Source organism: Vidua macroura, chromosome 1 (assembly GCF_024509145.1).
Source record: "Vidua macroura isolate BioBank_ID:100142 chromosome 1, ASM2450914v1, whole genome shotgun sequence".
NCBI lineage: Eukaryota > Metazoa > Chordata > Aves > Passeriformes > Viduidae > Vidua > Vidua macroura.
The window spans coordinates 130,569,833-130,583,506 of record NC_071571.1 but is presented as its reverse complement, the minus strand read 5'-3'; the positions used below and the strand labels follow the sequence as shown (position 1 = coordinate 130,583,506).

Genomic DNA, 13,674 nt, shown 5'->3' with positions numbered 1-13,674 from the left:
AATTAATTTCTAGTTGAGCTTTTGCTTTTCTGTCTGCATCTCTGCAGGCCCTGGCAATGCCCTTGTAGATCTCAACAGGTATTTATCCACATTTCCATCACCGGTGCACTTTGCTTTTGATTTTGACTCAAAAGCTTGCAGTTAAGCCAAGGGGTCTCTTGCTCCACCTGTTTCCCTTATCTTTAAAGGGGATGAACTATTTTCATGCTTCCAGAAGAGCATCCTTGAAAAACTCACAGCACTTGGGAGTTCCTTTGGCCTCCATGAAAGCTCCCTGCAGAATCCCTCCCACCTGATCTCTGTGCAAGCTGAACTTTGCTCTTCTACAATCTGATACCTAGAACCAATTCAATAGGTTAAATAATACTAATATAATATAATATAATATAATATAATATAATATAATATAATATTTAAAATTACAAAGGGAATTCTGGTAGAATGTGGTAACTTCCTACTGGACATTACCAGGCTGAGATCCAAAGTGAATGTACAAGGAGCAACTGTGGCCCTTCATTATCTTTGCTTTAATTATTCATTTGAAGCTTACCCAAATGCCAGCAGTGGAAAGCTATTACAGGAACTCTGTGCTTTTCACCTTCATGGTAATGTGTCTCAGAGGATTTGAAGGCTTAAAGGAATAATAAATTTTCTTTTAATGAGGTGGCAAAATTCTAAATTGCTGTATAAGATCTCTTTCTCAAATTAGGAAAGAATCAATAATCCGAAGTCATGAAGGAGATAGTAAATATCTTGTGTCATGTGAGAAGAAATTTCTGTAGTTACTGGATTTTTAAGGAATGTGATGATTTTAAAGGAAGTGATCTCCAATGAAATAGTTGTATGATTTATTTTCCTTTATGCCTGCAGGACCACAAAGTAGAAGAATTCATTGGTTCTCCACTTTATTCTGTAATGATAATCAGTTACGAGATGCTGTTGCGATCTTCGGATCAAATTCAGGCTGTAGAATTTAACCTCCTAATCTGTGATGAAGGACATCGTCTGAAAAATAGCACTATTAAGACAACTACAGCCCTTACTAGTCTGTCTTGTGAGAGGAGAATTATCCTCACTGGTTAGTATCCATAGTTACTTTTAATATGTTTTTATGTTGATAGTGCTAGGTTGGGGTAAAAGTAAAAGATATTCTAAATACAGCATGAGATCAGTTGGAATTTTGGCAATTGGTATTAAATGAAGAAATCTCAGGTCTTGTAAAAACAGGTTATTTCCAATTTTTTTTACATAAAGGCAAAATTTGTCAGTCTTCAGGGGCAAGCAAAGAGCCTTGGATCTTCTGTAAGGGAGTTGGGACTCTGCATACACTCAATGTTTTCCTTTGTAGTTATTTAATACAATTAATTTAGAACTTGACTTTTTAAATTAATTTGTCAGAACAATTATATCTGCAGCCTGTTTAGTTAGGAGTACAGTATCTTGTTGTTCATGGTAAAGTTTTAGATCAATTCAGGACTCTGAGTAATTAATATTGAAATAAAACATCTGTTTTCAAGATATGTTTTCAATATTCTGTATTCAATGTACTTCCATCAATCTAAAGAAAAAAAATTGCAGAATTATTTTTTTTCTCTTTCAAGGTACTCCGATCCAAAATGACTTGCAAGAATTTTATGCATTAATAGAGTTTGTGAATCCAGGAATACTCGGTTCTTTATCCACGTATAGAAAGATATATGAGGAACCAATTGTCAGATCTAGAGAACCTTCAGCAACAGAGGTATTTGGTTAAAAAATTCAGTTATAGAAGAAAATTCATAGTAAAGTGAAATTTTTATTCTATTGAGCAAAGTGAAGCTTGGAACTACTAATAGTAGCTGAAGCTTTTCACTTTCCTATTTGACATGAAGTCACTTGTTTTCCAAAGGGAGCAGAAGGAGAACACACATGTTAAAATCACCTCACTTCAGCTGCCTATTAATTATCAGGCAACAACCATGCTTCCAACACCTGCATTCCCCAAAAGGACATGTGCATTGCCTTGTGATGATATTATTCATTCTTAGCTTCTCCACAGCACTGCAAAGTCTGCAGGCTTTCACTGCATCTCAAGAAATTCTAAAATATAATTCAAGCCGTGGATGTCATCTGGGACATTATTTTCCTTTGTTTAAGACTTTAGAAACCAGACATAGAACTATTGCAGTGGTACTAATTGGAGAAGAACTGGTCATTACAGTCCCATGTCAGAAAGTGGTATCATACTTTTAAAAGGTTATTTAAATCCCTAATTAAAATCATACAGAACATTGTTCTGATGAAATGTAAGATTATAATTAATTTTGTGCTTTGTTCTTTTAGGAGGAAAAGGAATTAGGAGAAAAAAGAGCAGCAGAACTCACACGCCTCACTGGACTCTTTATTCTAAGAAGAACACAGGAGGTTATAAACAAATTTCTGCCCCCCAAAAAGGAGAGCATAATCTTCTGCCGACCAACAGCGCTGCAACTGGAATTGTATCGCAAACTGCTTAGTTCTCGTGTTATTACATCGTGTCTGCAAGGCAGGCTGGAAAATAGTCCCCACCTAATATGTATAGGGGCTCTGAAAAAACTTTGCAATCATCCATGTCTTCTGTTTAAAGCTATAAAGGTTACAGCTTTATCTATTTGTCTATTTAGGTATCTATTTGCATGGGGTGTGTGCTTGCAATTAGTCATTTCAGCAGACACAGATCACTAAACCTGTGTTATCAATGTTGCTTAAGGTCATTTCCATACTTTCACTCTCTAGGAAGTCTGCTTTCAAAAGCACAAGTGTTAGGAAATCTGAATGTACTCAGGAAAGGTATCTCACCAGTTTCCTGTTGCCTTATGCTGTTTTCTCTTTCTTAATGTATTTTCTGTCTTAACCTTGTCTCTGAATATTTGTAAAAATACATATAAATGTGAACTTTACAAAGAGCACTGTTAACTAGAGATTACTAGTCTAAATTACTAGTATGTACTTTGTCTGCTGGTTTCTCTGAAACCTCCCGGTCCACATGATATTTTCACTTTTCCAAGCTTAATGACACTGGGAGCTGCAGGCTCAAGATGTCAGTGGTACTAGATGTCTCCATTACCACTTCTCCTGGGATTGTACATAAAGAAATGCTCTTATTCCCATGGGCAAATACCATGATAGTTAGAACTTGATAATAGTAACTTCTATGGCCACTAGCTGAAGTCCAAGTAAGGTGGGTGGAAATGTAAATCTTTCTCAAAAGATGTACTTTACGACTTTGGTGGAATATCACAGTGCAGTATCCTTGTAACTTTCAATGCTACCAAGTAAAGGTCATTGCCTTTACTTCATAGTATAAGCATTAGAAACCTTTCATATGCAAAACCACAAGCCTTTATTAAATATAGGGATGGAGAAGACTGTACATGCAAATCATTTATTGCCATTGTGATTTTGGCATTTGAGTGGTCTGGCTTTCTCCTCCCTGTGAAACATTGATTTTCTAAGTACAGCAAAATATTACCTGTATTTCTGCTATTTTGCTGGTTTTGCTTGCCAGCTTTTCTTAATTTTCAATAGTATAACTGAATCTTAATGACAGTATTTTCCTAAATAGAGTAAATGATTGGGAAGTTTCATAATAAGGTATTATGGCATTTAGAAAGAATAAACAATGTATTGATTTCCTCCTCACTCCCAAGGTTTAGATCCATCTTTACCGTGGAAATACATTTGTGTGGTTGTTTAAGTAGAGAAGTTGTACACATTTTTCAGTTTTAAGTATTTCAACTTTCTACTTAGCTGCAAACAATATCTTAAATTAGAGAATGTAAATGAAAATAAACGCTATAAGTATTTTAAGACTTTGCTTTCAATCTCGTGTTGGGAGGTGGTCGTGCTCATGCTCACACTCACATAATACATTGCTTTGTGGCAGCTTTTTATGCCTGCTTTTGTCTTTGTGATAAAAATATAGCAATCTTAAAAAAAATTATGTTAGAGGGGATATGGAATTTTAATGCTTTTATTTTCAACAGGAAAAAAGCTGTGATCCTATGTCTGAGGAATATGATGAGTCCAGCCTCTATGAAGGTGTAATAGATGTCTTCCCACAAGATTATACTTCAGACACTTTCTGTGAAACTGATTCAGGAAAATTGCAGGTGCTGGTGAAGTTGTTGGCAGCAATCCATGAGCTCAACTCTTCTGAAAGGCAAGTGTGAAAGAAAGCTAGAAGGGAGGTAATGGGAGTGACCTTCTGGATACTGATTTGCTTTTCAAATAACATTCAAAATAAAGGTATTGCAACTGTTTGCAGGGGTGCCAAATTAATTTAAGCATTGTAGTCCTGCCTTTTTTGTTAAATTGTGAAATTAGAATTTGCAGCTGACATAATTTTTAAAGATGCTCTTCATATTTTTTGCAGGTAGTGATACTTGTATTTTTTATGTTGTAAGGCAAGTAAGATAGTTTGCTACAGCACTTGTGCTGCACCCTGTACTTGCAGAGGCTTTCCAATGCTTTGTATCTTCATAAGAAGATGTGTTAATCTATGAAATTGCACTGAAATGTTTTCATTACTAGATTGTAAGTTATTTCCTCTTTAATCATGCTTAACTGCTCACTGCTTGCTGCCTTTTCTAAAGTTCAGGGCAACCACTCTCAACAGACGAACTTGCCCAGCACCCACTTATTTCCCCTGTGGTAAATGCCACTGACATGTAGGAAAATTTCTGGTTATCATGGGGTAATAGGATGCACATGATTAATTTCTGTGCAATTGCTGATTTGTGGGAATTTCACATACCTGGTGTCCCAGGATATTTTTTATGGATTCATGCCTTAAAGCCCAACTGTTCCAAAAGTATTTAACTTTTATTTCAAGTGATGTTTAAATACCACACAGTGTAATTCAGTAGTGGGAAGTAACAGATCTCTTGACACTGATGTAATGGAATATGAAGATACTTTCTTTTCACAAATCAGAAAGTTGAGCCTGTTGCTGGAGTTTATATACTTAGCATCCATTGAAACCAGTGACAGCTGAATATCTAAATGTACTGGCCTTGTTTTGTGGAGGTCAGCAAAACCAGGAGTGTCAGTAAAACGTCTGTCTCACTGTAGCAGAACTTTAGGAGCTGCTGAGTTGAGGCATTACTTTATGCATTTAAGTTTTGTTGCATTAATTTAGTGCAGCTCATGTTTATTTTTCTTTGGTTTCTCTGCTTTCATTGGTACTAAATAGTTTTTGCAATATACAGACTCAATTCCAGTCCTAATCTGAAATTTATATTCTATTTCTGAGTGCAGACAAAGCTGTGAATGTTGTGTGGATTGACAAAAAAATAAGTCTTGCAAAGTCTTTACAAACATGTAATGGATATAGTTCAGTTCTAAAACACTTCTAAAATGTTAGTATTTTCATTTTCCCCTGAAATTACTTGTCTAGTTCTTCAGAACTTGTTTTTAATCAAAGTTATTTAAAAAAAAATAATGAAATGTATAATTACTTTTTAAGAAAATGAAATGTATTACATTTAGTTTAGATGACTAAAGACCTCCAAATGAGATCTGGCAGAAAATGCCCTGTTCTTCTACTTATGGCTTAAATTCAAAATATATTTGTCTACTTAGTAGAATCATCCTCAATAGTTAGGAGGATAGGAATGCTAGATTTTCAGACCTTTGAAACCTACTTAGGCAAAATTTCAGAGAAAGTAGACCAACATAGCTTGGACCATTACTGTAAGGGATCAGACGGATTTTTCTTTCTAAAAAAACCCAGTGTCTATCTTTCACTAGTCTTCATCCCTGTTCTTTTCAGCCATAAAATGTAGGAAAGTATCTCTGCTGTCCTACTCGACTTTCATTATAATTTTTGTTAGAATTTTCTCAGGTTTTCTGTAGAAATTCATACTAGCTTTTTCCATAAGTAGAGTTTTGTTTTATATATATATATTATTTATTAGCTCCTACAACATCCTCTGCAAATGCAGTCTTAACAACAGTTATTTTGTATAAACAGATTTAAAAAAAAAAATCTATCTTTGTGATTGGTTCTGAATGCCTACAATCTGCATTATGCCAAATTCTGTTGCAAAAGGAGACATTAATTATTTAACATTTGAATGCTTGACAGTAGGTATAAGGCATCCAGATCTGGTATGTGCTTCTAATTAATTGGAAATGTTTTATTTTGTAGAAAGCAAAAGTAACCCCGCATTGATGTGTAATTTCTCACCTTAATTTTATTTTCTTAGATCCTTCAGTGATTTGTTATTGGACTTTAATTTTACCAAGGTCTGGTTGATGACTTTATTTTACTGTTTGACAGAGTCGTGTTGGTATCCAATTACACTCAGACGTTAAATATATTACAAGATGTATGCAAACATTATGGATACTCCTATACTAGACTTGATGGACATACTCCTGTCTCCCAGAGACAACATATTGTGGATACTTTCAATAGTAAATTCAGCCCAGCTTTTGTCTTTTTGCTGAGTTCAAAGGCTGGTGGAGTGGGACTGAACCTGGTTGGAGCATCTCATTTGATCCTGTATGATATCGACTGGAATCCAGCTACAGATATTCAGGTCTGGTAACAACTGTGTACATGTGGGTTGGGATGGGCATCAAATGAATTCTTGACTGATTTTGAATTACCTGACTTTACATGTCTTACTGCTACCAATTATCACATTGTGTCTGGACAAGTACAACAATGAGGGAAAACTCTTCCTGAGAAGAAAAGAAGAAATATTTCTCTGTCATATTATATAATATTGGGATCAGTAGAAGCCCTCTTGCAGTAAAAAATTAAAAGATTAAATTCTAGTTTCTTTGGAGGAGTGAGTCACGTATCCTCTTTGTCTCTTGATGTTTTTTTATCTGGAGAGTTGCTGTGTTTCTAACAAGCAAAGGAAAATGGGATTAGACTGCATAGCAAACATTGCTGTTGATCTGCAATCCCTGAGAAAAAAGGGAGAGACTCTGATCAGGATTGCAAGAATGAGAAAATTACATGGCAGTGATGCCAAAAGAAAGAAAAGAAAGCCAATGCTGTGCTATTCTTGTAAAGGCACTGTTGGCCTCAAGGGATTATTTAGTTGGCATAAGAGTCTTCAGTTAAAATAGTCCTTAAAAAAATCTTTTTATGAACTCAGTAAGAAACTTTTTATTGTAGAGTAATGCTGTGTCCTTAATACCTGAAATAAGCCCTTGCTCCTCTTCCCAGGGTGAATTAGTACCCTCATGTGGTCACTTGTCTTGTTGCTTGAAAAAGCCTGGTCAATCAGACAAAATTGCTACAGGTTGCCAGAGACTGCAAACCTGTTGTGTGAGTTTGTACTGAGGATGTAGGTGTAACCCATACATTTTGAAGAAAAGATCATATAGCAGTACTCAGTTTTACATTTTGTTTGTTTAAGAAATAAAGGAGGTGCAAACAATAATTTTTAGGATTTTAATAGAAATGTAAAAGTAACTTTTAAAGATGTATTGTGGAAAAAAAACACAATTTTGGAGATGGGGGAGAATGACCAGTATTCCTGAAATATTAAATAGTTGTTAATGCTTGGAAAACAAATATGAAGAGAGGATTTCTTTCAGGAAATAATTGAAACACCTACTTTCCTACTTTAGTGTACAGAAAGGAAGAGAAGCATAAATGGCAGAAAGTAAATTATATTTTCAAAACTGTTTACAAATTAATACCAGAAAATTTACAAACAATCACAGAAAGTTATTAGGGAATGCATGATCCAGACAACATCTCTTTGAACAAGTGGGCAGAGCTGGTAATTCAGTCAGTGAAGGCTACAAGCTTTAGTGAAGTATCCTTGTATAGCAGGCTGTTAATGCTCTTTATCTTCTTGCTTTCCTCAGGCAATGGCTAGAGTGTGGAGAGATGGTCAGAAACATGCTGTCCATATCTACAGGCTGCTAACCACAGGTCAGAAATGGTGCTCAGCTTACCCAGAGTGAGACAGATGTTGACATTTTGTCCATAAAAGAAAGAGAGGGAATGTTTTTGGAAATAATTTGTTATTTAAAAATATTTATTATCTGGTATTTAAAAATATATATTTGTTCTGAGTTCAGTTAAGATGGAGACATCACATTGATTCACTTGCCTTTGCTTTGCTTTTTCTAAATAACTGAAAATAGTGATTTAGCATTTCCTATGTATGTTGGTGTCAAGAAATGGATTTAACTTCTTTGTAAATACTGGTCAAAAATTATCCCAATTTATCTGTTTTTCTTTTCAATACAGGTTCAATAGAAGAAAAGATTTATCAAAGACAAATCAGCAAACAAGACCTTTCTGGGGCAGTTGTAGACCTTTCCAAGACATCTGAACACACACATTTTTCTATTGAGGAGCTTAAAAATCTCTTTACTCTACATGAAGATTCCAGCTGTGTTACTCATGACTTGCTTGAGTGCGACTGTATGGGAAAGGTTGACCATCAAAGTGAGTTTGTTTTTCATTATCTCTGGCCACTGCTGTGGAACCCATTCTTTATATATAGTCTATCTTTGGAGAAAACTTTGATTCTCAGTAAAAGAGGACTGAAATAATGAGGTTCATTATAGAATTTTCCACATACTGGCTGATTTATCTAATCCATAGGAGTCCTTCATGAAAGGAGAAGAAGATTAATTCCTTGCAGTAACAACCAGTTCATTTATCATGCAAGTAGCACATCTATCCTTTCTGTAGGAACTTGTCTCCTGTTCTTCTGGCATATCAAAGTTTTTTTCATACCTTGCTGTGTACAGGTATATAGGTTTAAGTTGGAAACAGGATTAAAAAAAATAAATGATCATAAGTTATGTTTGCATCTTATCCATTTTAGTTTTTATAGCTCGTTTAGTTTCTTAAAGGAAAGAATGTCTATTGCCTTGGTATGTTTCTCTTTTGGGGCATGAAATATCCATGTACACTATTTACAGGAGTGATAGTGTGGTACCAATACTGATGTCTTCTAAATGCACACAGAAACCTCAATAAAAAGAGCTCGAGAAATGGGTACAAGAGCATGTGTTCTCAAGAGAGAGGGGCAAGAAAAGAAGCAGTGCAAACCCAGTACTTTTTTGCTTGATGGTTTGCATGTTCCCAGGTAATACGTTAGACTTGTACTTCTTTCTCATCTCATTCTACCCAAAATGAGGAAGACTTGGCTAGTGATAGCACAGGACTTCTGTAGACATAAGAATTTGATTTTCTCCTTTATTTTTGCTCCATATGCTGATTAAATCATCTATGTATCTTTCTTTAATGATTGAAAAATCAGATCTTCTGTTTCTTCATAAGTGATTTTCTAAATTTATCATCCTCCATTTAGGTACTGTTACAGGATCTGTGTGGGAAAAGTACCTTCTGAGTTAAATGCTGGCCACATTTTTCCAGTGGTATGCAGTGAGGCATGTGTGGCTCCTGGATTGCAGAAATCCAGAGAAATTTTGTGTTGCTACTGTGATGAACACTGGTGCTTGTAATTTTATTTACCAGCTTGCAATTGTCTTAACATCTTGGATTCTTATCTTATGCTTTGAACATACTTTGGTTTCATCAATTCAATCACAACATTGGCCTCTTGGGTTCTGTGATTTTTTCAAGGGTACTTCCTGTTCCCAGTGAACAAAACCTTTTGGCAGTAAATCAAGGAAACGCCTGAAGGCCATTATTATACTTAAGTGGTGGTAATGATAGAGTGACAGGAAGGTTTGACTTCCTAAAGATTAGAGGACAAGCTGGCTCATTGTCTCTCTAGTCAAATTGTTCTGAGTCGTGGGCTTCAGTTTGATCACCCCAGAATGCAGCTACCACTAGAAGAACAGAAAACTGTCAAATTATTGCATCAAGGAGCCAGATTCCAGGTTACTGGGGATAGATTCTGCTGTACAGAAAAGCCAAGAACTTTCAGTGATTTGTTTCCTTCATTTCAAGGAAGTATGATTCAAAAGATAAACTAAAGAGGATCCAAACAATATAATACAGGTCTCACAACCATCATCTCCTGTGGTCCATTCACACTAGGGTCATCTTTAGAAAACTACAGGGGTCTTGAAAGGAGGATATTTCCTGTGTATGGATCATGCAGATAGATTGCTTGCTATTCTGCTGCCCTTCACATCAGTTGCAATGCTATAAGCCTGTTGTTTTACCTGATCATAGTGTACTTTAGGAGTTAGGAAGGCAGAATCTGTAAATGCATCTATTCTAAATGTTCTTCTGGCCAGTAAAAAAAAATGTATTTCAAATCTACTTGAAACATCATATGTCAGTCAAAAGGAAAGGTTTGTGTTTATGAGTCTTTATGGGCTCTCAGAAACTTAAAATGCCAGGAACAGTCTGAATCAATGCCACTCATATCACTGGTCTTTCCTAATGAGCACATAATACTGCTATGAAAATATTTGATGGCAAGTTTTAAAGCAGTAACCATACTGATGCATTTTTTTTCCATAAAAAAATTATTTCTTCATTTATCCTATGCATCAGGTGAATCATAAAGCCATCAATGTGTGACGTGCACTGCAATGACCTGATACTATTTAGGGCTTTAGGATCCTCTCTTAAAAGTGAATTAATCTCAGAGGAATAGTCTTTTCCTTACTGTGATATACAGTATTGTATATATTAAACAACTTGGTGTAATCTGGATGTGCAGACTGTACAGATCTAGTGTGCTGAGTCAATGAAACAGCTACTCAAATTATTCTTAGCTGGCTGGAGTGATTCCTCTGGGAAGAAATTGAAGCTAGCGTGAATTTTGCTGCAGCATACATCTAGATTCAGATTTACTCAAAGAATGAGAGCAGGCCAAATGTCACAGAATTAGGAAGACAGAGGAAAGGAAGTTGGCAAATAAGATATTTCCTTTCCTGTCCATGTGTAAAAGGATTTGTCTTTATGCTAGCATGTGGTAATTTTGATAACCTCAATCATTGAGCAAGAAACAGCATTCCCTCTCTTACTGTAGATATATATTTGGATTTTGTTGGTACAGAATGATTATATGTGCTGTTCTAATCAGCTGTCTTATTGATTCAGACTGAAATTTTCTTAGTTTTCTCTGATTAGTCTACTGCATCATTTTTTTCAGATACTTCCTCAGAAAAGCCTCCCATATCTAGAAGCTGCCAGCTTGAACAAAACCATGGGAAGCCTAATTCAAAGAAACCACTTTCCATGTCACAGTTGATGCAATGGAAGCATTTTTCTGGGCATCAGCCTCTTGCTGATCCTTTCCTTGAAAGGATAAAAGAAAATGTTTCTTTCATTTTCCAGAATGTAACCAATCCTACTTCCCCACCTAATAAAACTTGAGTGTCTTTTTCTGCATCATCCTTGTCAATAGGCCTTGTAAACAACTGATGTGCAGTTACCTATTGTTCTTTTTGCCCAGTTCTATTTTGTGTGTTTCTCATGAGGTTTCTGGATAAATGTGATTCCTGGTATTTATACAAAGTTACAGTTATTACTAAGTTAATCATTCCTGCTGTAATTATAATATGGATTTTTAAAACTAACTTTTCTTTCCAGTATTCTGTTCCTTTGATATCATAATTAATATGCATATTAATTTTTATGCACATTACTACTGTAAGTCTACTTCGGTTTATAGTTTTCATTTGATCATAATGATTTATTGCTTGTAAAGCTGGCAACTCTTCAGCCAAATTTTATAAATTAAGAAATGCTATATACATGTATATAACAAGACTCTAGTTGGATTTTGTTATAACACTGTTACGTGTCTGTATAAATGAAGCTTTATAACAAGGTAGATGGTTTTTTCTGTTGAATTTACAATTTAATGAAATTCAGAGCAATAGTCACTAATGTCCAAAATTCTGAGGCACGGCTTGATACTGTGTCAAAATATTCTAAAATTCTCCTATTGCTTTTACTTGGGAAAATAAACTTTATTTCTCAGACATACATAATGCAGGATTATCTTCATTTTGTTAACTCCTTTTAAGGATGTGTTTTGTCAGACTGAAGTACTGAGCATTTTTATGGTATATTTTTAATGACTATTACCCTTCTTTGAAGACACAAACATTCAAAATCAGTTTGTAGCTTTTAAGTGAAGTACTTTGAAATGCCCACAAGAGCAGAAGAATGCATAATTTTCAGAAATACTGCAAACTTACAGAATTTGAAAGACCTTGAGCAAGAAGAGGGCTCCATTGTCATAATCCTGCATTGTGTTTGATATGATGATATATGGTATATGTGGCAACGGAGCCTAATTGCCCAAACAAATTTCATAAGTATTTAAAATTATTTTCTGTGTTACCGTTAGTACTGCCTCTTTCCCTAGACTGGCATTGAATTCACAGCCCATCCTAACCCATCATCAGACCTTCTCCTTGCATTTTGATGCAATTTTGGAACTTGAAAGCCATGTGCACTGACCTCTATTTGCCATCCATATTTATTTCAGAGGGTTTTTTAACTTTCCTAACCATCCCTCTAATGCGGGATGACACCAGGAAGTAATGAAGGCCAAAGTGAGAGAATGAGAAAGTCATCAGTTCTAAACATCTTTTTGGCATGCATATTGTGTTCTTGGTAATAATTAGAATTATGCTAATAGGTGGAGTTTAAATCTTTAACCTTTTAGGGTGGCTGCTAAAGAGCTCATTCTTCACCCTGTGAGTGGTGGTGTGGTGGCCACACTTATCCAGCTGCTGTGGTGCCCATTTGCTGTCAGGCAAAGTTCACACAGCTTATTCCGCTTAGCAAGGACAAGGCTTGCAGCTCTGTAACTCAGGGTGGAGATTCTAGGCACTCTGATGGTTATTGTAATTAATAATTATCTGAGACTGATGATACTTAGGTCTGTGCTGCCCATAAATCTTTGTAAGTTTGCTCCTGTCCTTGTCTGTAGGAGCATGTGCTGGCCTTCTCTGCTGATGCTGTCACACTAAGTAATGCTGCTTCAAGGTCAAGAAGGCCAAAGCAGCCCATACAAATACACTCAATGCCAGTCACAGCTTCAGTACCGTTCCCTCTCTATGCCAAGCTGCCCCAGATCTCTGGCAGTGGCAGCTGCAAGGTGATGCTCAGGGGACAGCTCCTCCTGCATCCACCCTGGCAGCCAAGTTCTCCCCCTTCACCTGTCATGACTTCAGGGCTTGATGGAAGTATGCGTGTGCTTCTTGGTGGTGTGGGTAAGATAATACTGTCCAAGTAACAGGTTGCACATGGCATTACATGTGATGCAGATTGAAAATCTGGTTCAGAATTTTTATTTATCCTGAAAAATTATGTTTCTCACTGGAAGAATACATTGTGGAAAATATAGGAAGCATGAATATAGACTCTAATTTACTGTGCCATCTGTGATTCTCTCGCAGTAGTCTGCAACAGCCTTCATAGGGAGACCAGCCCATCCTGCTCATGTTTTATCATAGTATAATAATCAGCATTTCCATACAGACTGCAGCAAGTGGACATATGAATTCCTTCATCCTTAGGAGAGAAATGCCTCCTAGGAAAAGTCCCTGTGGTGAAATTACCCTAACCTAACTCTTCACTGGTAAGGTATATTGGGGATTTCAAGTCTCCAGCTGTGCCACATTGCCCACTCTTAACAACTGTGAAACCCTAGAGAAGGGGGAAGGTAGCTGGTGCTGAAAGACAAATATCAGGAGGATCTGATACTTGGTCTAGCAGATGGTCTCAGA

The 13,674-nt window shown here is 36.1% G+C and overlaps 1 protein-coding gene across 2 annotated transcripts in view; it reads left to right on the top strand.

Annotated features, from left to right (window-relative positions):
• Positions 1-11,762, top strand: part of RAD54B (RAD54 homolog B) — a 62,454-nt gene extending 50,692 nt beyond the window's left edge. For both annotated transcript variants that reach the window (XM_053981553.1, XM_053981545.1), the window contains exons 8-15: positions 871-1,078; positions 1,602-1,741; positions 2,323-2,613; positions 4,005-4,180; positions 6,302-6,563; positions 7,855-7,921; positions 8,243-8,443; positions 11,082-11,762. In XM_053981553.1, the coding sequence (XP_053837528.1) occupies positions 871-1,078; positions 1,602-1,741; positions 2,323-2,613; positions 4,005-4,180; positions 6,302-6,563; positions 7,855-7,921; positions 8,243-8,443; positions 11,082-11,305 (1,569 nt within the window). In that variant the 3' untranslated portion in view covers positions 11,306-11,762. The remainder of the gene's footprint in view (positions 1-870; positions 1,079-1,601; positions 1,742-2,322; positions 2,614-4,004; positions 4,181-6,301; positions 6,564-7,854; positions 7,922-8,242; positions 8,444-11,081) is intronic.
• The last annotated feature ends 1,912 nt before the right edge of the window (positions 11,763-13,674 follow it).